At 39.3% G+C, this 22,431-nt stretch overlaps 1 protein-coding gene across 3 annotated transcripts in view; it reads left to right on the top strand.

Annotated features, from left to right (window-relative positions):
- The window catches only part of ARHGAP42 (Rho GTPase activating protein 42), a 270,455-nt gene that overhangs the window by 52,130 nt on the left and 195,894 nt on the right, over window positions 1–22,431 (top strand). For all 3 annotated transcript variants that reach the window (XM_034666127.1, XM_034666126.1, XM_034666125.1), the window contains exon 2: window positions 484–579. In XM_034666127.1, coding sequence (XP_034522018.1) covers window positions 492–579 — 88 coding nt within the window. In that variant the 5' untranslated portion in view covers window positions 484–491. The remainder of the gene's footprint in view (window positions 1–483; window positions 580–22,431) is intronic.

The following is a 22,431-nucleotide window of genomic DNA, read 5'->3' as shown; positions in this document are numbered from 1 at the left end:
ACAAGGTTATTCATAAACAGCCTTTTAGGTGGCCTTAGGAGATCAAAACACATTCCTTCCCTGCTCTGTGGTCTGTACATTGGGGACCGTTTTCTAATCAAAGATTGGCTGCTTTCCCCTCCCTTTCTCCCCACTCCACCAGCAACCTAAGTGGCATTCTTTTTTTTTTTTTTTTTTAAATAAATGCTCCATTTATGGAGAGTGAATGATAGTTCTTCAATAAAGGCTTTGGGAATTGGGTTCCAGAAAATACACAACTGGCACCAAAACTCTTAAAGGGGCAAATCCCCTGTGAGCAGAGCAGACTAGTTCCTAAAATATTTCTTTAGTAGTCTCTTTAAAATCTGCTTAGATTTGTCAAGCTGGTATTTTAAAAGCTTCTGGTAAATATAGTATTAAAATTGAAGTTATAGTAACACATGGAAAATCTCATATTCCGTGGTATCTTCAACTTTTGATTTTTTTTTAACTTTGTAATTACAGATCTGTCTATGGCAGTACAGAAGTTTTCCCAGTCACTGCAAGATTTCCAGTTTGAATGTATTGGTGATGCTGAAACAGATGATGAAATTAGTATTGGTGAGTACTACTGTTCTTTAATAGTCTACATAATTTTAAAAGTCCTACTTCAGATACTGATTTCATTGAAATCAAACAGATTCACACACCCAAATAATAAACATGTAAAATATTCTGATTTAATAAAAGTGTAAGGGCAACTTTTGGTTATCGTAGAGAAGAGTATTAAGTAAATGTCTAAAAATTGAACTCTGTTTTTTTTTCCATGAGGAAATTACTTATTAATCATTCTATAATTTAGCTCAGCCCTTTAAGAAGAGGTAGATAAAATGTCTCTGCCTCAAAGTGAATCATTCATTCAAATACATATTGGACATCTACTATTAAATATACAAAGTACTGGTTTTAAGAATTATTTTACTTTTTAAAAATTTAATACTGATTTCTTTTTTAACATGAGTATTTGTTTTTACAGGAAAAATTCAGTCATGATGTATTAAGCCATATTATTATAGGATATAAAGCATTACTGAGGATCAGGAGACTTGAGCCCTAATCCAACTTTGCCTTAATAATTCAGCAATCTGACCCTGGGGGGGGGCATGTCTCTTCCTGATTCACATGGTTTTATTTCCCATAAAGTGAAGAGGTTGGGTTATGTGATCTCTGAAGTATTGTCTGTATTTGAATACTTACTGTTTGAAGATCAGATTCATGTAGCATTCCTGTCCCCCACATTTTAACAATTACTACTTCACAATTTGTAGACAGTGGGTCCATTTGTAGGCTGAGTTAGAGACATGTCACATAATCAGAAGACTGTATAGAATATGTACATTTGAGAGGATAATACAAAATAGAATATTACAAGTGTTTAGAACAGTGACTCTCAAGGTTTAATGTGTATATGAAACAGCTGGGGATCTTATGAAATGCAGATACTGATACAGAAGTTCTCAGGTGGAATGTGCAATTCTGCATTTCTGAAAGACTTGAAGGTGATGTTGACACTGCTAGTCCATGGACTGCACTTTGAGTAGAGAGTATTTATAATCCCTGACATGCCCCTCCACAATCACATTTCTCTTCTTTCTCTACCATTTTTTTCTCTTATAGTTTTGTCACTTATATATGTATTCCTAAACAGTATATTTTTATTTTGAAAACCTAAGTAGCAAGCCCAAACCTAGGAAAGTGCACTGTTATCCCTACCAAAGAAAGGCTCCAGGAGAAGATAAGCTGCCGGAGTTTGATTCATTGTGTGGCTTTAGCTGGCTTACATTCACAAAAGTTCCTTCTGGATAAATCACTGGCAGAATTCAGAGTTCTTAGGCAATCTCTCCCTCCATATGGGATTTGCATTGTGCATATATCAGTAGGGTCAAGGTGGCAATCTTTCAGAGGTGCTGTGCTAGGTGGTCACTTTATTTGGCTGCTCCTTTAGGAGTGTTAGTTACTCAGGGGAATGTAGAGGTAGCTGGTCTCTTGAAGTCATAAATGGCTCCTCCTCCCTCAGTGCTCTGAGGAAAAGTAGCTGAGCCATGAAGGAAGAAGAATGAGGACTGCCGCATGGTCCTCATCAGCATGACTTCTTTCTCTTTACAGGATGAATGAGAAAGGACACCTTCAGTGATCATACACCACTGGCACTTGAAACAATAGTTGTCGTTTTTGTGTGCCACTTCTTGACATTTGTGTCATAAATGTCTAGCCCCCAACATAGGCTTTGTAACACACACCTGACCAAAAAGCCTAGATAATATTACTAAAATACTAACATATTAGCATTATTATTTAGAAACAAACAAACAAACACATATAAGAGTATTTCTTCTCACTTAGTAAGGTAATTGCAATTATTATTTAGAAACAAACAAACAAACACATATAAGAGTATTTCTTCTCACTTAGTAAGGTAATTGCAATTCCAAGAAGGCAGAGGCCAGATCTGTCTTTTTTTTTTTTTTTTTTTTTTTTTTTTGGACAGCGTGCAGGAGTGAGGGCTGGGAGAAGGCAGAGGGAGAAGAGAATCTTAAGCAGGCTCCACAGCCCAGCACAGAGCCCAGCTTGGGGCTTGATCTCATGACCGTGTGAACATGACCTGAGCCAAAATTAAGTTGATCACTTAATCGACTGAGCTACCCAACCTCCCCTGTCTTTTCTTTTTTAAAACCACTTTGGCTTTATCACCTGACCTAGGGCCTGACTCATGGTAGACCCTCAGTTAAATTGTTGAATAAATGACATAATTTTCCTTATAAATTTTAATTTTTTCACTTATGTGTATATTTTTCTAATAGAATTATATATATGTAATTTGTATTATATACATTTGTATGTGTATTTAATAATATATATATATAACTTGTTTTCTTTTTGGCAGATATTCTGGGTTTTCATAGATATTATGATTTTTGATAATTTCATGACAAAATATTTCATCAGGTTCAGATTCATAAACTTAAGAAATGAACTGTATAGAAAATTCAGGTTGATTCTAGTTGGTCTTGTTAAAAAGTACAATAAATATATTTCAAATATTTCTCTTAATTTCCTTTAAACTTTTTACTTAAAATACCTTCTTAAAGTCACATGTAACTGCAGGGGTAGGATTTTTAAATATATGCTCTGTAGCCTTTCAGGTGGATGTTAGGTCTTTTCCCCAGGTTGTGGTGAATTTGATCGTAAACATTGGTCTGCTTGTCTTTTTCTACTTTGGCTAAATGGATGTTGGGTCTCTTGCAGATTAGATATGAAAGTTGTGAATTGATCAGTAGGTGAACGTTAATTGTAGCCAACAAATACTAGATTAAATTCTAGTGTTTTGAGGGCTTTGAGGAGTTAGATCGAAGGAGCGGAAGGTGAATGCTCTGTAAGGATAGATGTAATACTCCTTGATGCTTTTTAATCAAGAGATTTATGTAGCTCCTATTCATGGGAATCTGATTCAAACATTAAAACTTTATTAGGAAAACCTAATTTAGAGCAAAAAGTAGTGCAAAAAATTATTTCTGAAAAAAAAAGATGCAAAAATATAGGTATGTTCCTATATCCTCACTATCCAACCATTTCTAATCCTTATACTGAGCACTCAAATGCCTTCTAAACATTTAAAAATAACTGTGTAAGAAAGAAGAGAAGACTTAAATAACCATTTCTAACATGGAAGAATTATGAGGATATGGCAGGCTGTTGTTTCAAGGACAGTGACCTAGGAATGTGTCCCTGAGACTGTTGGGTGAGGCTGGAGTGGATGCGGTGCAAGGAATTATCCTTCCCCACCTCCGTCAAGTTTGCTGTGTTTATTTTTGTCATCAGTTGTTTTTTTTTTTAATTTTAATTAATTAATTTTATTTATTTTTTATTTTATTATATTATGTTAATCATCATACAGTACATCCCCAGATTCCGATGTAAAGTTTGATGCTTCATTAGTTGCGTACAACACCCAGTGCACCATGCAATACGTGCCCTCCTTACTACCCATCACCAGTCTATCCCATTCCCCCACCCCCTCCCCTCTGAAGTCTTCAGTTTGTTTCTCATAGTCCATAGTCTCTCATGTTTCATTCCCCCTTCTGATTACCCCCCTTTTCTTTATCCCTTTCTTCCCCTACCGATCCTCCTAGTTCTTATGTTCCATAGATGAGAGAAATCATATGATAATTGTCTTTCTCTGCTTGACTTATTTCACTTAGCATTATCTCCTCCAGTGCCGTCCATGTTGCAGCAAATGTTGAGAATTCGTTCTTTCTGATAGCTGAGTAATATTCCATTGTATATATGGACCACAGCTTCTTAATCCAGTCATCTGTTGAAGGGCATCTCGGCTCCTTCCATGATTTGGCTATTGTGGACAATGCAGCTATGAACATTGGGGTGCATATGGCCCTTCTCTTTACTACGTCTGTATCTTTGGGGTAAACACCCAGTAGTGCAATGGCTGGGTCATAGGGTAGTTCAATTTTTAACTTTTTAAGGGACCTCCACACTGTTTTCCAGAGTGGCTGTACCAACTTGCATTCCCACCAACAATGTAGGAGGGATCCCCTTTCTCCACATCCTCTCCAACAATTGTTGTTTCTTGCCTTGTCTATCTTTGCCATTCTAACTGGCGTAAGGTGGTATCTCAGTGTGGTTTTGATTTGAATTTCCCTGATGGCTAATGATTTTGAACATTTTTTCATGTGTCTGTTAGCCATTTGTATGTCTTCATTGGAAAAGTGTCTGTTCATATCTTCTGCCCATTTTATGATTTGTTTATTTGTTTCTCGTGTATTGAGTTTGAGAAGTTCTTTGTAGATCTTGGATACCAGTCCTTTATCTGTGGTGTCCTTTGCAAATATATTCTCCCATTCCGTGGGCTGTCTCTTAGTTTTTTTGACTGTTTCCTTGGCTGTGCAGAAGCTCTTTATCCTGATAAAGTCCCATAAGTTCATTTTATCTTTTATTTCTCTTGCCTTTGGAGATGTGTCGTGAAAAAGGTTGCTCTGGCCGATGTCATAGAAGTTGTTGCCTATGTTCTCCTCTAGAATTTTGATGGATTCCTGTCTCACATTGAGGTCTTTCATCCATTTGGAGTTTATTTTTGTGTATGGTGTGAGAGAGTGGTCAAGTTTCATTCTTTTGCATGTAGCTGTCCAATTTTCCCAGCACCATTTATTGAAGAGACTGTCTTTTTTCCACCGGATGTTTTTTCCTGCTTTATCAAAGATTAGTTGCCCAAAGAGCCGAGGGTCCATTTCTGGGTTCTCTATTCTGTTCCATTGGTCGATGTGTCTGTTTTTGTGCCAGTACCATGCTGTCTTTGTGATCACAGCTTTGTAGTACAGCTCGAAATCCGGCATTGTGATGCCCCCAGCTTTGTTTTTCCTTTTCAACAGTTCCTTGGAGATTCGGGGCCTTTTCTGGTTCCATACAAATTTAAGGACTATTTGTTCCAGTTCTTTGAAAAATGTCCTCGGTATTTTGATCGGGATAGCATTGAAAGTGTAGATTGCTCTGGGTAGTATGGACATTTTAACTATGTTAATTCTTCCAATCCATGAGCATGGAATATTTTTCCATCTTTTTATGTCTTCCTCAATATCTTTCAAAAGTGATCTATAGTTTCTAGCATATAGGTCCTTTACGTCTCTGGTTAAGTTAATTCCAAGGTAACGCATGGTTTTTGGTGTTATTGTAAATGGGATGGATTCCCTAATTTCTCTTTCTTCAGTCTCGTTATTCGTGTATAGAAATGCAACTGATTTCTGGGCATTGATTTTGTATCCTGCCACCTTACTGAATTGTTCTATAACTTCTAATAGTTTGGGAGTGGATTCCTTTGGGTTTTCCATATAGAGTATCATGTCATCTGCAAAGAGAGACAGTTTGACTTCTTCTTTGCCGATTTGGATACCTTTGATCCCTTTTTGTCTTCTGATTGCTGTTGCAAGGACTTCTAGTACTATGTTGAATAATAGTGGCGAGAGTGGGCATCCTTGTCGTGTTCCTGATCTTAAGGGAAAGGCTTCCAGCTTTTCCCCATTGAGAATAATGCTTGCAGTAGGCTTTTCATAGATGGCTTTTATGAGATTGAGAAATGTACCCTCTATTCCTACACTCTGAAGGGTTTTAATCAGGAAAGGATGCTGTATTTTGTCAAATGCTTTTTCTGCATCAATTGAGAGGATCATATGGTTCTTGAGTCTTTTCTTGTTGATATGATGTATCACATTGATTGATTTGCGAGTGTTGAACCATGCTTGCATCCCAGGTATGAATCCCACTTGGTCATGATGGATAATCCTTTTAATGTACTGTTGGATTCTATTAGCAAGGATCTTGTTGAGGATTTTGGCATCCATATTCATTAGAGAAATCGGTCTGTAATTCTCCTTTTTGAGGGGGTCTTTGCCTGGTTTGGGGATCAAGGTAATATTAGCCTCATAGAATGAGTTTGGTAGCTTTCCTTCTGTTTCTATTTTTTGAAATAGCTTTAGGAGAATAGGTATTATTTCTTCTTTGAATGTTTGGTAGAATTCCCCAGGAAAACCGTCTGGGCCTGGAGTTTTATTATTTGGAAGGTTGTTTATCACTGACTCAATTTCTTCATAGTTAATTGGCCTATTTAAGAAATCTATTTCTTCCTGTTTCAGTCTTGGTAGTTTATAGGTTTCCAGGAAGGCCTCCATCTCTTCCAGATTGTTTAGTTTTTTGGCATATAGCTGTTGATAAAAGTTTCTAATAATCCTTGCAATTTCAATGGTGCTGGTCGTGACCTCTCCCTTTTCAGTCATAATTTTAATAATCTCAGTCCTTTCTCTTTGTTTTTGGACAAGTTTTGCCAGTGGTCTATCAATTTTATGGATTCTCTCAAAGAACCAGCTTCTAGTCCTGTTGATCTGCTCTACTGTGGTTCTGGTCTCTAATTCATTGATTTCTGCTCTAATCTTGGTCAACTCCTTCCTTGTCAGTGGGTTAGGCCTGTCCCTCTGTTGCTGTTCCAGTTTCTTGAGGTGAGAATATAGAAACTGCATTTTAGATTTTTCTATTCTTTTGAGTGAGGCTTGGATGGCTATGTATTTCCCCCTTAGGACTGCCTTTGCAGTATCCCATAGGTTTTGGACCGTTGTGTATTCATTCTCGTTGGTCTCCATAAATTGTTTAATTTGTTTTTTGATTTCCTGGTTTATCGAGTCATTCTTGAGCAGGATGGTTCTTAGCCTCCAAGTGTTTGAGTTTCTTCCAGGTTTTTCCTTGTGGTTGAGTTCCAATTTCAGAGCGTTGTGGTCTGAGAATATGCAGGGGATAATTTCAATCTTTTGGTATTGGCTGAGACCTGTTTTGTGTCCCAGAGCATGATCTATTCTTGAGAATGTTCCATGGGCATTTGAATAGAATGAGTATTCTTTGGTTCTGGGGTGTAGTGTTCTATATATATCTATGAGGTCCAACTCGTCGAGTATGGCATTCAAAGCCTTTGATTCTTTGCTTAGTTTTTGCCAGGGTGTTCTGTCTATTTCTGATAGTGGGGTGTTGAGGTCCCCTACTATTACTGTGTTCTTATCTATATGTCTCTTTATTTTGGTTAAGAGTTGGCTTGTGTATCTTGCTGCTCCCCTGTTGGGGGCATATATATTAATAATTGTCATATCCACTTGTTGAATACTTCCTTTAAGAATAATATAGTGCCCTTCTGTATCTCTCTCTATGGCCTCTAGTTTAAAATCCAGTCTATCTGATATGAGAATTGCTACTCCAGCTTTCTTTTGAGGTCCATTTGCGTGGAAGATGGTACTCCATCCCCTTACTCTAAGTCTGAATGCATCTTTGGGTTCAAAATGAGTCTCTTGTAGACAGCAAATGGATGGGTCATGTCTTTTTATCCAATCTGCAACCCTGTGGCGTTTTATGGGAGAGTTTAAGCCATTTAGATTGATAGAGATTATTGACAGATATGATTTTAATGATGCCATTTCTCTTTAAAGTCTTTGTATCGGTTGTGACTTGCTGCTCTGTATCACTCTTGGGGCCTTTTTACCTTTATAGAGCCCCCCTTAATATCTCCTGTAGGGCTGGTTTCGTGGTTACGAAATTGGTTAATGATTGGCGATTTTGGAACGTCTTTATTTCTCCATCAATTCTGAATGACAGCTTTGCTGGATAAAGGATCCTTGGCTGCATGTTTTTCTCTGAAAGAGCTTTAAAAATGCCCCCCCAAGCCTTTCTCTCATTCCAGGTCTCTGTAGACAGGTCTGACGTAATCCTGATACCTTTGCCTTGGTACGTGAGAAATTTCTTTGCCCTGGCCGCTTTCAATACTGTATCCTTGGATCTAATATTTGCGAATTGCACTATGACATGCCGTGGCGTAGGTTTGTCCTGGTTGAGCTTGGATGGGGTCCTCTCTGCCTCTTGGACACGAATGCTTGTTTCCCTTGCTAGATTAGGGAAGTTTTCAGCTACAATTTGTTCAAATATCTCTTCTAGACCTCTGTTTTTCTCCACCCCTTCAGGGATGCCGATGATTCTGACATTGGATCGTTTCATAGAGTCAGTAATCTCCCGTAATCTACATTCGTGGGCGTGGATTTTTTTAAGACCAGCTTCTATTTTCGTTTTTTCTTCTACTAACCCATCCTCCAATTCGCTAACGCGTTCCTCTGCCTCGGTGACCCTGGCCGTCAGAGCCTCTAGTTTTGACTGTATTTGGCCCATAGAATTTTTAATTTCTGTCAGATTCGCTCTCATTTCTGCCCTTAGGGATTCTATATTCTCAGCAACGCTTTCTCTGATGCTTTTTTCAAGTTTACTCATCATCTTGACCATTGTTGCTCTGAATTCCATTTCTGATAATTGGGATACATCCATATGTATTAATTCTGTGGCCGAGGCCAATTCTGTGGCAGAGGCCACAGACTCATTATCTTTTCTTTGCTGGGGGGGACTTCTCCTTCTCGTCATTCTGATGAAGAGAGATTGCAGGGTTGTCCAGAGCCCAAGTGTTGACTGGGACCCAGGCCGTGCGCCCTTGTTTTATAGAGATCTTAGGGATGTGGGCTTCTTCCTTAAAGAGTTTATTTATTTATTTGAGAGAGAGAGAGACAGTCAGCAAGAAAGGGAACCCAAGCAGAGGAGTGGGAGAGGAAGAAGCAGGTTCCCGGTGGAGAAGCCCGATGAAGGACTCCTTACGGAGCGTTGTGATCACACCCTAATCCGAAGACAGGTGCTTGGTGACTGCGCCACTCAGGCGCTCCGGGTTGTGGGCTTCTTGATTTTTCAGCCTGCCTTCTGGGGGAGGGGCCTGCCTGCAGGTACTCAGAAAACCCTGTTTGGGTAGAGTCTCTGTGTCCCTTGCGAGGGGGGATGGGGATGGGCACCCTGTGAGCCGGTATTTCCGGGCTTTTGTTCTCTGGCGGCTTTCCCTGGCGGTTTGCTATGCCTCTTCTGAGAGAGCAGCAGCGGCTGAAATTCAGCCTCTGTCTCAGAACAGAGGGATCGCGGATCGTTCTCCACTGATGTTCTGGCCACTTTAACTCTGTTTCTGTTGGTGCTGCTCAACCCTGCAGCATCCCGGGCTGTGCGCCCCACACCCGGCGTCCCAGCCCTCACTTCCAGGGCCGGCACGTCTCTGTCCTTTGTGTTTCCAACCCCGCCCGCCGCCAGCCGCCCCGCGCGGGCTCCCGGAGCTCCCCGTCTCAGTCTGGTGTCTCACGGGTGCTGACCGCGAGTCCGCCTGCTCCCCCGTGCAGGTGGCCCTCCGGCCGCCAGCCGCCCCGCGGACGCTCCCGGAGCTCCCGGTCTCAGCCTCGATCCAGTGAGCACACCGGAGCTCCGGAGCTCCGTGAGATGCTTGGTGGTGCACGCTCCCGGCTCACGGACTCAGTCTGCTGTTTCCAGAGTGCGGGTCCGCGGTCCGCCCGCTCCCCGGTGCAGGTGGCCCGCCAACCGCCAGCCGCCCCGCGCACGCTGGCTCGCGTTCTAAGTCTGTTGTCTCGCGGGTGCCGTCCGCGAGTCCGCCTGCTCCCCCGTGCAGGTGGCCCGCCAACCGCCAGCCGTCCCGCGTGCGCTCCCGGAGCTCCCTTCTCAGCCTGCTGTCTCAAGCGTGCGGGTCCGCGGTCTGTCCGCTCCCCCTTGCAGGTGGCTACCGCTTCCCGGCGCCCTGACACGGCGGCTCCCTCCCCCTTCTGTTTAGCTTCCGATATCTGTGCGCGGTTTCACGGCTCCCCGCTTCGTACCTCGATACTCAGCTTTGGAGATGTTCATTTGTAGAGATCCAGATGTATCTTCCTGCGTCTCAGGCTGATTCCGTGGATGTTCCTGCTGTCCTGGTACCTATCCAGCTCAACTCAGGGGGCCGGCTGAAAAAGGGGTCCCCTACTCCTCCGCCATCTTAACCTCCCCCCCCGTCATCAGTTTTAATTCTGCATGGGAAGGTACATAGTTTCAACTTTGTTTAAAATAGCTTTTTGAAGCCCCAGTTTCGGCCTCTTCATTCCTCTGATTTAACCAAAGAGGAATGAAGTAGGGAAAGCTGTGAAAAGAAGGTTCTGTTTTTGTATTAATATAATTTGTGGAAGCTGTTCCGGGAGTTTTATAGGTAGGTAGGCCTGTGTCTGGCTCTTAGGCCCACTCTTCATCTGTCCCCTTCTGCTCCCACCCTTTTGGCCTTGTGCACGAGGGGGGTTTTTTGTTTGTTTTTTATTGCTAGAGAAACGTTACTGGCTTGGACGGAAGCAAAATGTAATTAGTTGTCTGTGACCCAGTGTGGAATTTCTTGGGCTCAGACAACAGGTCATATGTTTCCAGAATGGGAGTCCCAAGCAGGACAGCATCCTTGTGCTCTCCCTTTAGCACCCTCCTTTCCATTCAAGATCAGGAAGAGGTCATTACTCCTCCCTTTTCCAAGGATGAATGAACTGCAGGTAAGCTTTTGATGGTTCCCTTTTATCTGCCAATTGCAGTACTAGTCTAGTGGGAAGCAGCCTATTGAATCCATCCAACTTCTCACAGCTGCTCTAATTGCCCACTTTTTATGCTATAGTTTTTGAACTGAGTAAAGGCTTGAGTTAGGAATAAATCAGGAGTTCAGTAGCTGGATTTTGGGGCCTAGAAATTGGTGAGGGGAGGGTACAGACTGATTACAAAATGGTATAAGATTCAGTCCTCCTTAGATAATTATATGGGTAGACCAGATACAAAATGTACCATCATTTAACTATATTTACACAGTAAGTAATACATATGTAAATGCGAAAAAACAATGCCCACTGCATCAGTTCTGGTGCATGTACATGGATGGAAATTGATAACTTCCAAAGTCATGTGCCTAGCCTTAAAACCTTGCTAGTAGGAAATAAAAGGCTATCTCTACAGAAAATTAAATAGTGTCTTTTTCAAAATACTGTTTACACAGGCTCATTCAAACAATAGAAGCTCACGGTTACTACTGTGAATCTACCTATGAGACAGGTTGTTTTGCTATGTTAATTTAGCACATGAGAATATAGGATAATAAAAGGCTATAAGTCTTAGTGTATCACTTCAGGATTTATGTCCATAGCCAAGGTTGGGGCATGCAATTTTGTTTTGTTCCTGTATTTGGTGCTTATAATTTGAAGTCATTTTTAACCAAAGCCTTAAAAGTCTAGATTAAAAATCAGATGTTATTAGGCTGAGGTAGTGCCAATAAAAATGTTAGTCATTAATATGAGGCAAATCTTGTTCATTCTATGTAATCTTGAAAACCATTGGAAAGTCCAGTTGCAATTGTGCATAAACAGCTTGGTTAGCAGTGTTGGATGATAGCCTGTGATATCTCTCTGGAAAGTTTTGGACAACATGAACCTTGAGATTAAACATTTACCAAGAAGGAGAGTCAGTTTGCTAGTAAATATTTTAGGTGGGGACTTCATTCCTTTAGACACACCTAAACAGAAAATTCCTGTGGTGGAGACAGACAACACACAACCACTTGTCAACTAAGGTTATGTTTCCTAACTATGAATGCAGAAATGAGGTCATCAATTAGGTAATTCAGATCAAAATATATTCATAATAATTGCTCAGATATTTCTGACACAGCTAATATATTCCTGTTCATGTATTTACTGTTCTCAATGCAGATATGCAGACATAGATATAACAGTGGTTAGTGTTTGATAGTTCTTAGAATAAAGACATGTTACATCTTTTAAAAAAACCTTTTATATGGAAATCTATGTACAGATAATATGTGTACAGATTAACGGATGGTAAGTCAAACTGAACCAAGTTTTGTATACTCTGTTGTCTGTAGTGTACTCTACATTTTGGATTCTTTCCTCTTCCTTCTTTAGGAGAACATGTCAAAATGTGACTATAGGACAGAAATTTAAAATAATGACTTTTCAAGTCACAGGGGCTTTATTGTGTCTTCCTGAGCTGGCAGTGCTTTGCCCAGGTGCAAATATTTGTTGTTCGATTACCTCTCAGAAGTATGACATGGTGGTAAAATGACTTAACTCTGAGCCTGAGTCACCTTGGATACAGACAGGAGTGTGAGAGTGATCACTGATGCCTATTCAGAGGGTGTGAAGTAGAAATTTTTCAAGGGAGTGGCTGGAAAATTTTTTTCATTTTCCTTGTTAGAGAAAGTGCTATGAGGAAAATGCATAAATCATTTGCCAGATAAATCCATCCACTTTGAGAATGCATCTGTTAGGTCCAGTGGAAAGGTACTGTGTGATCCTGTTTTGCAAGTGATAAATAAGAATACAGTCTAGAGTGGGAGGCATGGCAAATGGTTTGCTTTGTGTGTTTTGAAGGGGCTCCTATATAGTATGAAAACACTTTGAGGTAGTAACCTGTGTTTCAGGTTAAAAATAATAACTGGCATATTTCTAAACCCAGGAAATGCACTTCAAAGATCATAAATGATTTTAGCTTAAAAAAGAACCTATTTTCTTCAACTTAAACTAATAAAATTCAACACTTAAAGTAATTAATTATGAAATGCTTCTGGAAAGATTTTCTTCAGAACTTGATGATGCACTTTAAATATTCATCCATACAGATTATTACTAATATTTGAAGGTGGACTGTGGCCATGAAACTCTTGAGCACTGCTTAGGAAAAAATTTCCAAACCAGAGACAATATCATTACCAACCACAACTGACTCTTCAGAGACCTGTGATTTTTACTAAATTCTAGGAAACAATTACCTTCTCATTTGCTGAATCAAAAGAGAACCTATCACTTATTATAAACCCTCATTATAACCCACTTAAATCTGGTTATATAAATCAGGAAGTCCTCTATTAAAGTGGAACATTTCCAAATGCCTAAATTGTTTATACAAATAACAGTTTCTTTTGAACTCTGTAGAGGAAGCATATTTTACTTTTTAATGGCTCTCAGTTGGACAATTGAATTATTGTTTTCCGTTTTTTTTAACCACCCTATTTTTGCACCCACACAGAAACCACCCACAATTAAGGATTGAAACAGCTGGGAAAGTTGCATATTTCAGGTGGAGTTCCTGTCTTTAAAAAAACATGCCACTCCAGAGAGAGGTTTTTATCATATTAGCTTTATATTTTAAAGTATGTAATTTGATTTAAGTTGACATTGAAAGGCTTAGATTTTTAAATTTCAGGCTCTGAAAAACAACCTGAAACTTATGTCACAAGTCACATGTCTCAAAGAAAAAAAAACTTGTCTTAACTTACTGATCTACATTAATCCCCCGAAACTCCTTTTTTTTCTTTAGTGATCTGCTTAACAAAAAGTAGTTTATTTAGTATGTTTCATAGAGAACTTTCTTACCAACTCCAGCAAATTGTATGCTCTTGGAGGTTACGAAGTTTTACTTACATTTCTATTCCTGCATAGTATTAGTAATTAAGTGCTTTGTTTGTAGCAGAGACTTAGTAAATATTTGTCACATGAATAGTCCCCCTGCAAGACCTAGTTATAGAAATGAATCATTGTAAGGTACATAGATAGAATTTTAGAGTCCTATATTAAATAAAATATATATGTATTTGGATATGTCTAGGATGATTCTTTTCAATATAATAATAAACTAAATTTTATACAAACACATACACACACCTAACTTTTGCATGTACTTGAGAGTCATTTAGAACAAATTTCTTCGTATTTCTAAATATTTCAAACCAGAGCTAAAGATTTTTGTATTCTTTAATTTAATTATTTATTTACTATTAGGTTACACTGTGCCAATCCCTGGGGACCTGGTGGTGAGGCTAGGACAACAAGTGAGTGGTTAGAGAGGGAAAAAACTTTTATCTATGGTTAGTGACTTAGGATAACTTAAATCTCAATAAAATGACTAAACAGTGAAATAAATGCCCCATACAAATTGGAATGCAGGAATATGTAGTTTAACATCATTATTCACAAATTCTGTATTTGTGAATATGCCTACTTTACAATATTTGGTATCTCTGAAGTCAGTACTCCTGGTGCTTTTGTGTTTATGCACAGAGGTGGAAAAGTTGAGATGCCTAACTGGAGCATCTACTGTATAAAGAGAGGTGCAGTGGGGCAGCCATGACTAGTTGACAATTGCTGGGGTTGTTTTTTGCTCTTCTATAAAAGTGATAGTCCAAATTGTGTTGAATAAAATTTCCTGAGTAAATTTTAAAGATCTTATTGGCTTTATTCAGCAGTTCATGAATCAAGCAGCACCCAATCTAGCAGATAGAAAGGAGCTCTGAAGAGCTGTAGGAGGCAAGAGATTTTTAGACCAAAGTGAACAAGAACAAGGAAATTATACTGGGAGTTTGCTGATTGGCTAAAGCAGGATTACTTTCCTTATATGGAGCTAAGGGAAGTTTTGGAATTGGGTTAGGTAACTTCTGCTGAGCAAGCTAGCAGTGTTTGGTTGACTTAGGCCTCCTTTTCCTGGGAGAGCAAGTATAGAAACTTAAGTTTTGTTTTGCTGACATGGGGTTTAGCACGAGTGACTCCATTGAGACTAACCTGGTTACTTTAACAAGTAAAAGGACCAGAGATTAGAGTTGCTTTTGTATCTTTTTCCCACTCTCTTTAACCTGCATATGCCTGTATTTCCTGCCAGTAAAACTCATTTATTCTGTATGTACCCAAGTGCCAACTAGGTCTAAGGAACCATCAGTGGCTTAAGTAATTTATATTTTCATTTAGTGACCAACATTAAACAGCCAACCACAGTTAAGCTATAATTGTGTTGAGTGCTATAAAAGTAAAGTATTTTAGGCTAAGAGATCATACATACTCAAGATAGAGCAGTTCTAACTGGGTGGGTGGGGAGATGAGGGAAGGCCACTCTGAGGAAGTGATGCTTAAATTAGTCACAGAGAAATGGTAGGAGAAGGGGGAGTAGGGAGCAGATTCCACATCTAAGGAAGGGGTGAATAAAGGCCTTGAGAGCAAAGAAGATACCCAAGGGGAAAATGGCATGTGTGAAGGTTGTGGGCAGGTAAACAAGACCTAATAAGCCCTGTTTGGGATGTGGAATTTTAACCTAAAGATAATGAGAAGCATTGCAGGGTGTTAATCAGAGAAATTATGTTATATTTGCATTTTAAAAAGGTTAATTTGACTGCTTTATGGAAGATTTAAGAAGGCTGCCCCAGATGAGCTTTTTAAAAAATGTTTTACTTGGCCATAACTCTGGGCTTGTGCCCAGGAGAAAATGGGGCATGCGTAGCCTGACATAATAATGTTAACTTATGGATATGATACCAATGTTTTTGTTAATACACTTGTATTGACCCAGAGAACCACACTTAGAGTTCATCTCTTTTATTTTCTATATGAATAGAATGGTCTTAGTAAAATTGGAATCATATGATTGGCTTGTAATTGCAAGCCTGAATTATGACATACCCATGATGACTTTTTTTTCATAATCTTTTGCATAACAGAAATATGTTTTATTGCCTATTGGTAAACATCAGGTACCATAAAGGTAAGTGGTGTCTGGTGTGGGCATTAGGTGCATAGTTTACAGTTTGTTAGTAATTTCCTAGTTTACTTACTGGAGTTTATCTGCTTATGTTGAATATAGTCTACTTTGAAAACAGCTTTTCAAGGAAGGAGACCTTGGAGAACATGGGAGCTAACTCTTACCATTTTGCTTTAGACACAGGTGAAATGATTTGCTAAAGTCACACCAGTATTAACCTTGATTTCATGTGCAGTGCCTCTCCTAGGTCAGGAACTTTGACTCTTGAGTTTACTTGCTCGTTCATTGATTGATTAATTGATTGATTGATTGATTCATTCATTCATTCAATAAAGCCTTATCAAGCACCTGTGATTTGTCAGACATTGAGTGCTAAAGACACATCATTGTGCAAAACAAAAATAATCCCCACCGTCAAGGGGATTTGTCAGAGGAGTTAGGTGATAAGATATATAAGTTCATTGAGTATGAAGCTAGACTGATAAGTGCCATAGAGATAAAAAAAAAAAGGAGATCATATAAAAATTTTCTTAATTTTAATGCAGAGAGAGAGCTAATTTTAAGATAGTGATATCAGTGCAAACTGCTTATAAAATGAACCTGGTTTATCTTCCTTTCCCTGTGTAATCAATCAAATTTACATGACCACGGAAACACTGACCCATTTCTAGATTTGAAACCTTGTTGCAAAAGTCATAAAGGTAGCAAATACTTCTAAGCCTTGCTAGCTGTAAGCACTTGATTTTTTTTCTGAAGCATTTAGAATGTGAAAGCATTTCTTCAGTACATCCTTTCGCTCTAGACCATTGGACTTCTTCCCTTACTTGGGCATATTTAGTCTGTGTACTTGTATATTCATTGTCTTGTTATTTGCAGTCTTGAAGAAAATGAAGGTGTAACATCGTTTTCGCTGGAGTACAAGGACTGAGAGCCAGAGAATATCTTAGAGGGCTTTGCCATATAGTCTATAAAGTTTCATTTGCATGTTCTCAAGAGACACATAAGGCCTTTGATTGAAGTTGCCCTTCAGGAGGTTTATTCTGGCATCTGTATATGTGATGAATTATAGCATGGAAGTATTTGCCAGAGTGAGTCAAAGATTGCTTTCCTCAGCAAATCTTTTATGGACCAAGAGAGAACATTTCTAAATGTGAATGAAAAAATAAAAGTACAGTTTTAGTTTTGACATAAAATATTTGGACCAGAAAGGCAATAGTTCTAAAACTGTGTTTGAAATAAGTGAGTTAGGCGGCAGGACATGGACACTCAGAGATTACTGGAAAGCTCATTGGCAAATGACAAGGACAAACATGAACACTGAAGAGAGGCTTGGTGGTTGTGGGGCAGAAACAGAGTATAGAGGGAGAGTTAGAAAGCAAGAAAAGAGTTGGATAATAGACCTAAAAAAAAAAATTTGCCTTATGTACTAATCTAGGAATATGTGGCTGGACAAAAAGGCTAATTCTGAGTGATTTCTCTGACATAGAATTCAGAATTGTTGCTGTGTCATGATTCAAAGTGCTGTGGAGAGAAGAGCTTTCAGGTCATGCTTTATTTTTGGGACGCAACAGTAATGTCTTATTTCCTCCATAACCACGAGGGCGAAGAGTACTACTGCCATTTAAAGTACCGATAAGCTTCAAGGAGGAAATAGAGATAATTCTTACAAATCTTATTAAAATGTATACTGTTTTCTATTTAAATATAGTTGTAACTCTTAATTCCTCATACAAAGCATGCATTCTTCCTCTGCCTGCCTTCCACTAAAGCCAGTAGTTGACAGACTGCCTGTTATCAGAATCAGCTATGGGGAGCCTTAAAAATTTGATTCCTCCCTCCCCCAGGCCTGAATGCAGCTGGAATCTCCTGGGATGCAACTTTAGGAGTCTTTAATTTTAAGGAGGTTCTTGGTGTCTGATACTAGCCTGTGGAAAACCACTGCCCTCAATAATAGACTGGTATTTATACTGAGGGGGGCTCAACTGGAGAAGGTACTACAACAGGGGAAAAAAAGCTGTTTCAGAGTTTGTGCTTTTTGGATCACCAGGTCTCTGATGCCCAGCATTTTCCCAGTGGAACCATTAAAGCTGTAGAAGACACATGTTTATAGGAAAACCTGGTCATTTATTGCCACATTATCCTTGACAGCCTGAAAAAAAGGTTTTAGTTTATGCAAAACAAACAGTTGTAGAACCTTAGAATGAGAGATGGCATCCATGGGCCAGTGTAGGTGGCTCTGCAAATTTCTCAGAGATTGAAAAAAAAAATCAGCTTTTCAAATTAAAATCATAAAGTGAGACTTAGTTCATGCTGGTAGACGTTGGATTCTCTAAAATTTCCTATCAGTAATGACTATCTCTGTGCAAAGAAGCTTATATGCAATTTAATACATGCGAACATGAATAAAGCTTCTTGTATCCTTATAAAGTAGAAGAAGGTAAGAGTAAAAATAGTTTTATGATATAATCACTATAATACTAAGGAGAATGTGCTGAGTGCTTTAAGTATAGTAAAAACAAAACTGCTATCGGAGCACCAAAGCTGGAGAAGGGACTTCTGACTGGGGACACCAGAAGATGCTTGAATAGGGAGGGTCCTAGTGGGTTAGGTAAGATACAGCTTAGCAAATGCAGGTAAAGGAAAGGCCTGAAAATGGGAAACTATAAGAATGTCTAATAGTTTCAAAGTACTAAGTTAGAGATTAGAAATAGTAGCATTTCAGTCTATGATACTTGGAAAAACGCCTATGGTCACTGGAGGTACCACATTGCTTGCAATATGGAGTTTGAACTTTATCTAATCAATAACCTTGAATGGCTAAATAGTGACATAATCAAAGGTGCCCTTTAGGAATTTTATTCTGACTCATAGTACATATGATGATTTAGAGTCGTAGAAGTGTGGAAACCAATAATTAAGCTGTAATATCACAGCAGAGATGAAGTGATATCTTTCTGTGGGTATGGAAGAAGACGGGTAGAGGAGAGAGATCATCAGTATTTGGTGACTGGATGTATGGAAGAGAGGATTGAGGTTAATCCATCACTTGAGTTATTAGCAGAAGGGTGTTATGAGCCCATTTATGTGTTTATATGTGGCAGAGTACCTGAGTGTAGAGTGGAATTATGAGTCAAGTTTTGACACATGTTAAGTTTTGAGATGCAGACACACACTCTAGTAGAAATTCCTGGGAGGTAACTGGATTTGCTCAATTTCATGAGCTAGGGGTGTAGAACCATGCCTAGAGCAGATACATTTCATGTGATTCATGTGGGTTCAAAGTTTCACTCTGCAAGTTGTTAGCTCTATAATCTTGGATATTATTTAACCTCTATATTTCAGTTTCATTATTTGAAGAATAGAACGGTGAGAGAAGATTTGGGTGTTGTACTTGTGACCACCTTGTGGGGTATTGAGGATTAAAGATTATGTGCAGTGCCGGTGCAAGTGCTAAATAAATCTTCTCCTCCCCCAACCCTCATATCTCCCTGCTCTTCTTCCTTCACAAGGATAGGAGAACATGGGAGTAACTTACACTTGGGAGGAGGAGAAATAGCCGTGTGGAGAGAAGAGTGATGATGGAAATGACAGAAATGTAGCTAGAGTTGGGGAAGGGGAAGGTTAGAAGCTTCATGGGGAGTTGTTAGCTTTTAAGAAAAAGAGGACCCCTTTTCTGAGACAGGCAAGTTGAAGAGAATGAATAAATACAATGTTAATCAGAGGGTCTTGAACTGGTCTCAGAGAAGCAAGAAGCTAGGCCATCTGGTACCAGTGAGTGAGGGGAAATTGGGGCTGGGTTCTTGAGAAAGAAAATTCTTTTTAGATAGCCACTGTGGGAAATAGGATCAGGAATAAACTAGAGTTGCATAAAGGGATTGCCAAAAAGCTAAGGGGTTAGATAGCTTGAACTCTTAGTGTCTTTGTGGGTGTGTGAATTTACAGCAGAGAGAAGGTCACTGGAGGTTAAGAGGTTGTGGAAAAGAGAAGCTGGATGTTGGACAAGGAAGCAGATGTTGAAGCCTCAGTAGGGTGGTGGCAGTAGGATTGGGTGCAGATGAATCCCATGAATGGAATACCTCCGTCTTTGTGGAATGTGAAGGAGTGCTGGGAGGTGGTAAAGATTGGCGGGTATGGTGTAAGTGGCTGTCAGCAACAAATTACTGATTGTTCCCTTTAAAACAGGATATTTGGGGCTTGATTATCACTTGAGCACAAACAGCTCTGGGACTGTTTGCTTTTAAAGATGATAAGCCTGTTCTATGTAGCAGGGTAGTAAGCTGGCATTACCTTCCCTGCCTCCCTCCTTCCTGCTCCCTTCCTCCTTTGGCAATAATGGTTTGCTGGAATAGAATAGACTTTGGAATGAAACAATCAAAATTAAATACCTGCTACTCCACTTAACCAGCTTTGAGATCATAGGGCAAGTTACTCCAGGTGATTGATATTCTTTTTCTCATCTGGAAAATGAAGATAAAACCTACTCAGTACCTCATTATCATTATGTGAATTAAATGAAATAGTATGTGTGACATCTTTGCATCTTGGTAGAGGTGCTCCAAAGTGTGAGTGGTCTACATACTGGGGGAAAATGGTTTCTGGATTGGGGGTTGTTTTGGCTTTGGGAAACAGGTCAAATGACACTAAAATAAAACTAAACTAAACGAAGGCAACATTAGATCTTTAAGAAAAAGTGGGGGGACGCCTGGGTGGCTCAGTCAGTTAAGTGTCCAACTCTTGATTTCAGCTTAGGTCATGATCTCAGGGTCATGAGATCAAGCCCCTCATCCAGCTCAGTACTCAGCAGGAAGTCTGCTGGACACTCTCTCTCTACCTTTCCATCTTCCCCTCCCCCAGCTCATGTATGTGCTCTCTCTCAAATAAATAAATCTAAAAAAACAAACAAAACAAGGCAACATCAGAATAGCACAGGTTTTCTAAAATGTATGCTTTGAAAGAAAACAAAAATATGTGACTTGGGGACTGTGTTGTATACAACAATACTTATTACATTAACGTAAAATCTCAGAGTGAAAGATCTTTGGGATTCAGATGAAATTCATATGAAGTAATGAGACAGTGTGAAGTCTTCAGGGAAACCAGCTAGAATGAAGTTTTGAAATTGTGTGAAATTGAAAGGCTGTCTTTCTATATCTGTATGAATTCATTTTCCAAATTTGACCTTAATATTATATAACATATATTCCCTGAATGTGTGTGTATGAGTATACTAGAACTCTCAAACTATTTTGTAGTTTGGCAGTTTCAGAGCAGATATTGCTACAAGGTCCTATCTCCATTCAGGAAGAATCCGGGAAGAAAAAACCATTAGATAGTGTAGAATTACTTCTGTGCCTCCATTGTGACTTTTCATCTTGGAGTCCTAGTTCTCCTCAGTTGTAATAGGTAATCCTAACAATCTGCAGTTTTTTGTAGCTCTTTGACAGGTGAAGCCCCTGGAAAGAAGGTGTGTATACTCTTCTTTGAGTCCCATTATGCCAGCGAGGATAAGAGAAACTAGACTGAAAATCACCTAAGACCAGAAAAGACTGACAATCTTGCCACAAGTTCTGAATCTCAGCCCAAATGTGCAGTGGCGGGCAATGTTGGAACCCATGTTCATGGACTGAAGTATAGCACAGGTCAGTGCCCAAGGCCATATGGAATGTCAGAACCGGTAGGGAGGGAGGCATGAAGAACTGGAATTGGGAATTTAAAAGGAGACTAGATTCCTGGCCATAACCCTTACAAAGAGTCTGGGTAGTATAATTAGAGGATTAACAGGAGCAAGTGAAACTAGAAAGAAATGGTTGGATATTGTAGATTCCAAAGTGAGGATTCTGTCCCTTTGTCTTCTGTAGTCTGGATTGGCATCTGTGTACTGGGTGGAACAAACACGGCACAGTTGATGGTAATGGACAGATAAGGAAGCAGAGATGTGGCAGTTTTTGACTCTATGCAGAATACACAGTCAACTTAATGAAAGTTTAATTTTATGATGTTTCATTTGTAAGCTGTGCATTTCTTATTATTGTTTAATGCTTAATTAGCAAACTATGCTATAATATCAAATACATTTTTATTACTAAAATAATATCTAATATGTTCTACCTTGGTACACCTTGTATTTGCTGAAACAAATACACCTGCACACAATGCTATACAGGGATGCACTGGCAGAATATGAAAGAAGAATTTTTTTTTCTTTTTCTTTTCTTTTGTTTTATTTAAATTCAGTTAATTAACATACAGTATATTATTAGTTTCAGAGGTAGAGTTCAGTGATTCATCAGACTTATATAATACCCAGTGCTCATTACATCACGTGCGCTCCTTAATGCTGTCACCCAGTTACCCCATCCCCCCCCCCCAGCAACCCTCAGTTTGTTTCCTATGATTAAGAGTCTCTTACGGTTTGTCTCCCTCTCTGATTCCATCTTGTTTTATTTTTCCCTCTCTTCCACTATGCTCCTT

This window comes from Ailuropoda melanoleuca, chromosome 8, assembly GCF_002007445.2.
Source record: "Ailuropoda melanoleuca isolate Jingjing chromosome 8, ASM200744v2, whole genome shotgun sequence".
NCBI lineage: Eukaryota > Metazoa > Chordata > Mammalia > Carnivora > Ursidae > Ailuropoda > Ailuropoda melanoleuca.
Note: the sequence above shows the minus strand (reverse complement) of the source record. Positions and strands in the feature narration are given on the sequence as shown.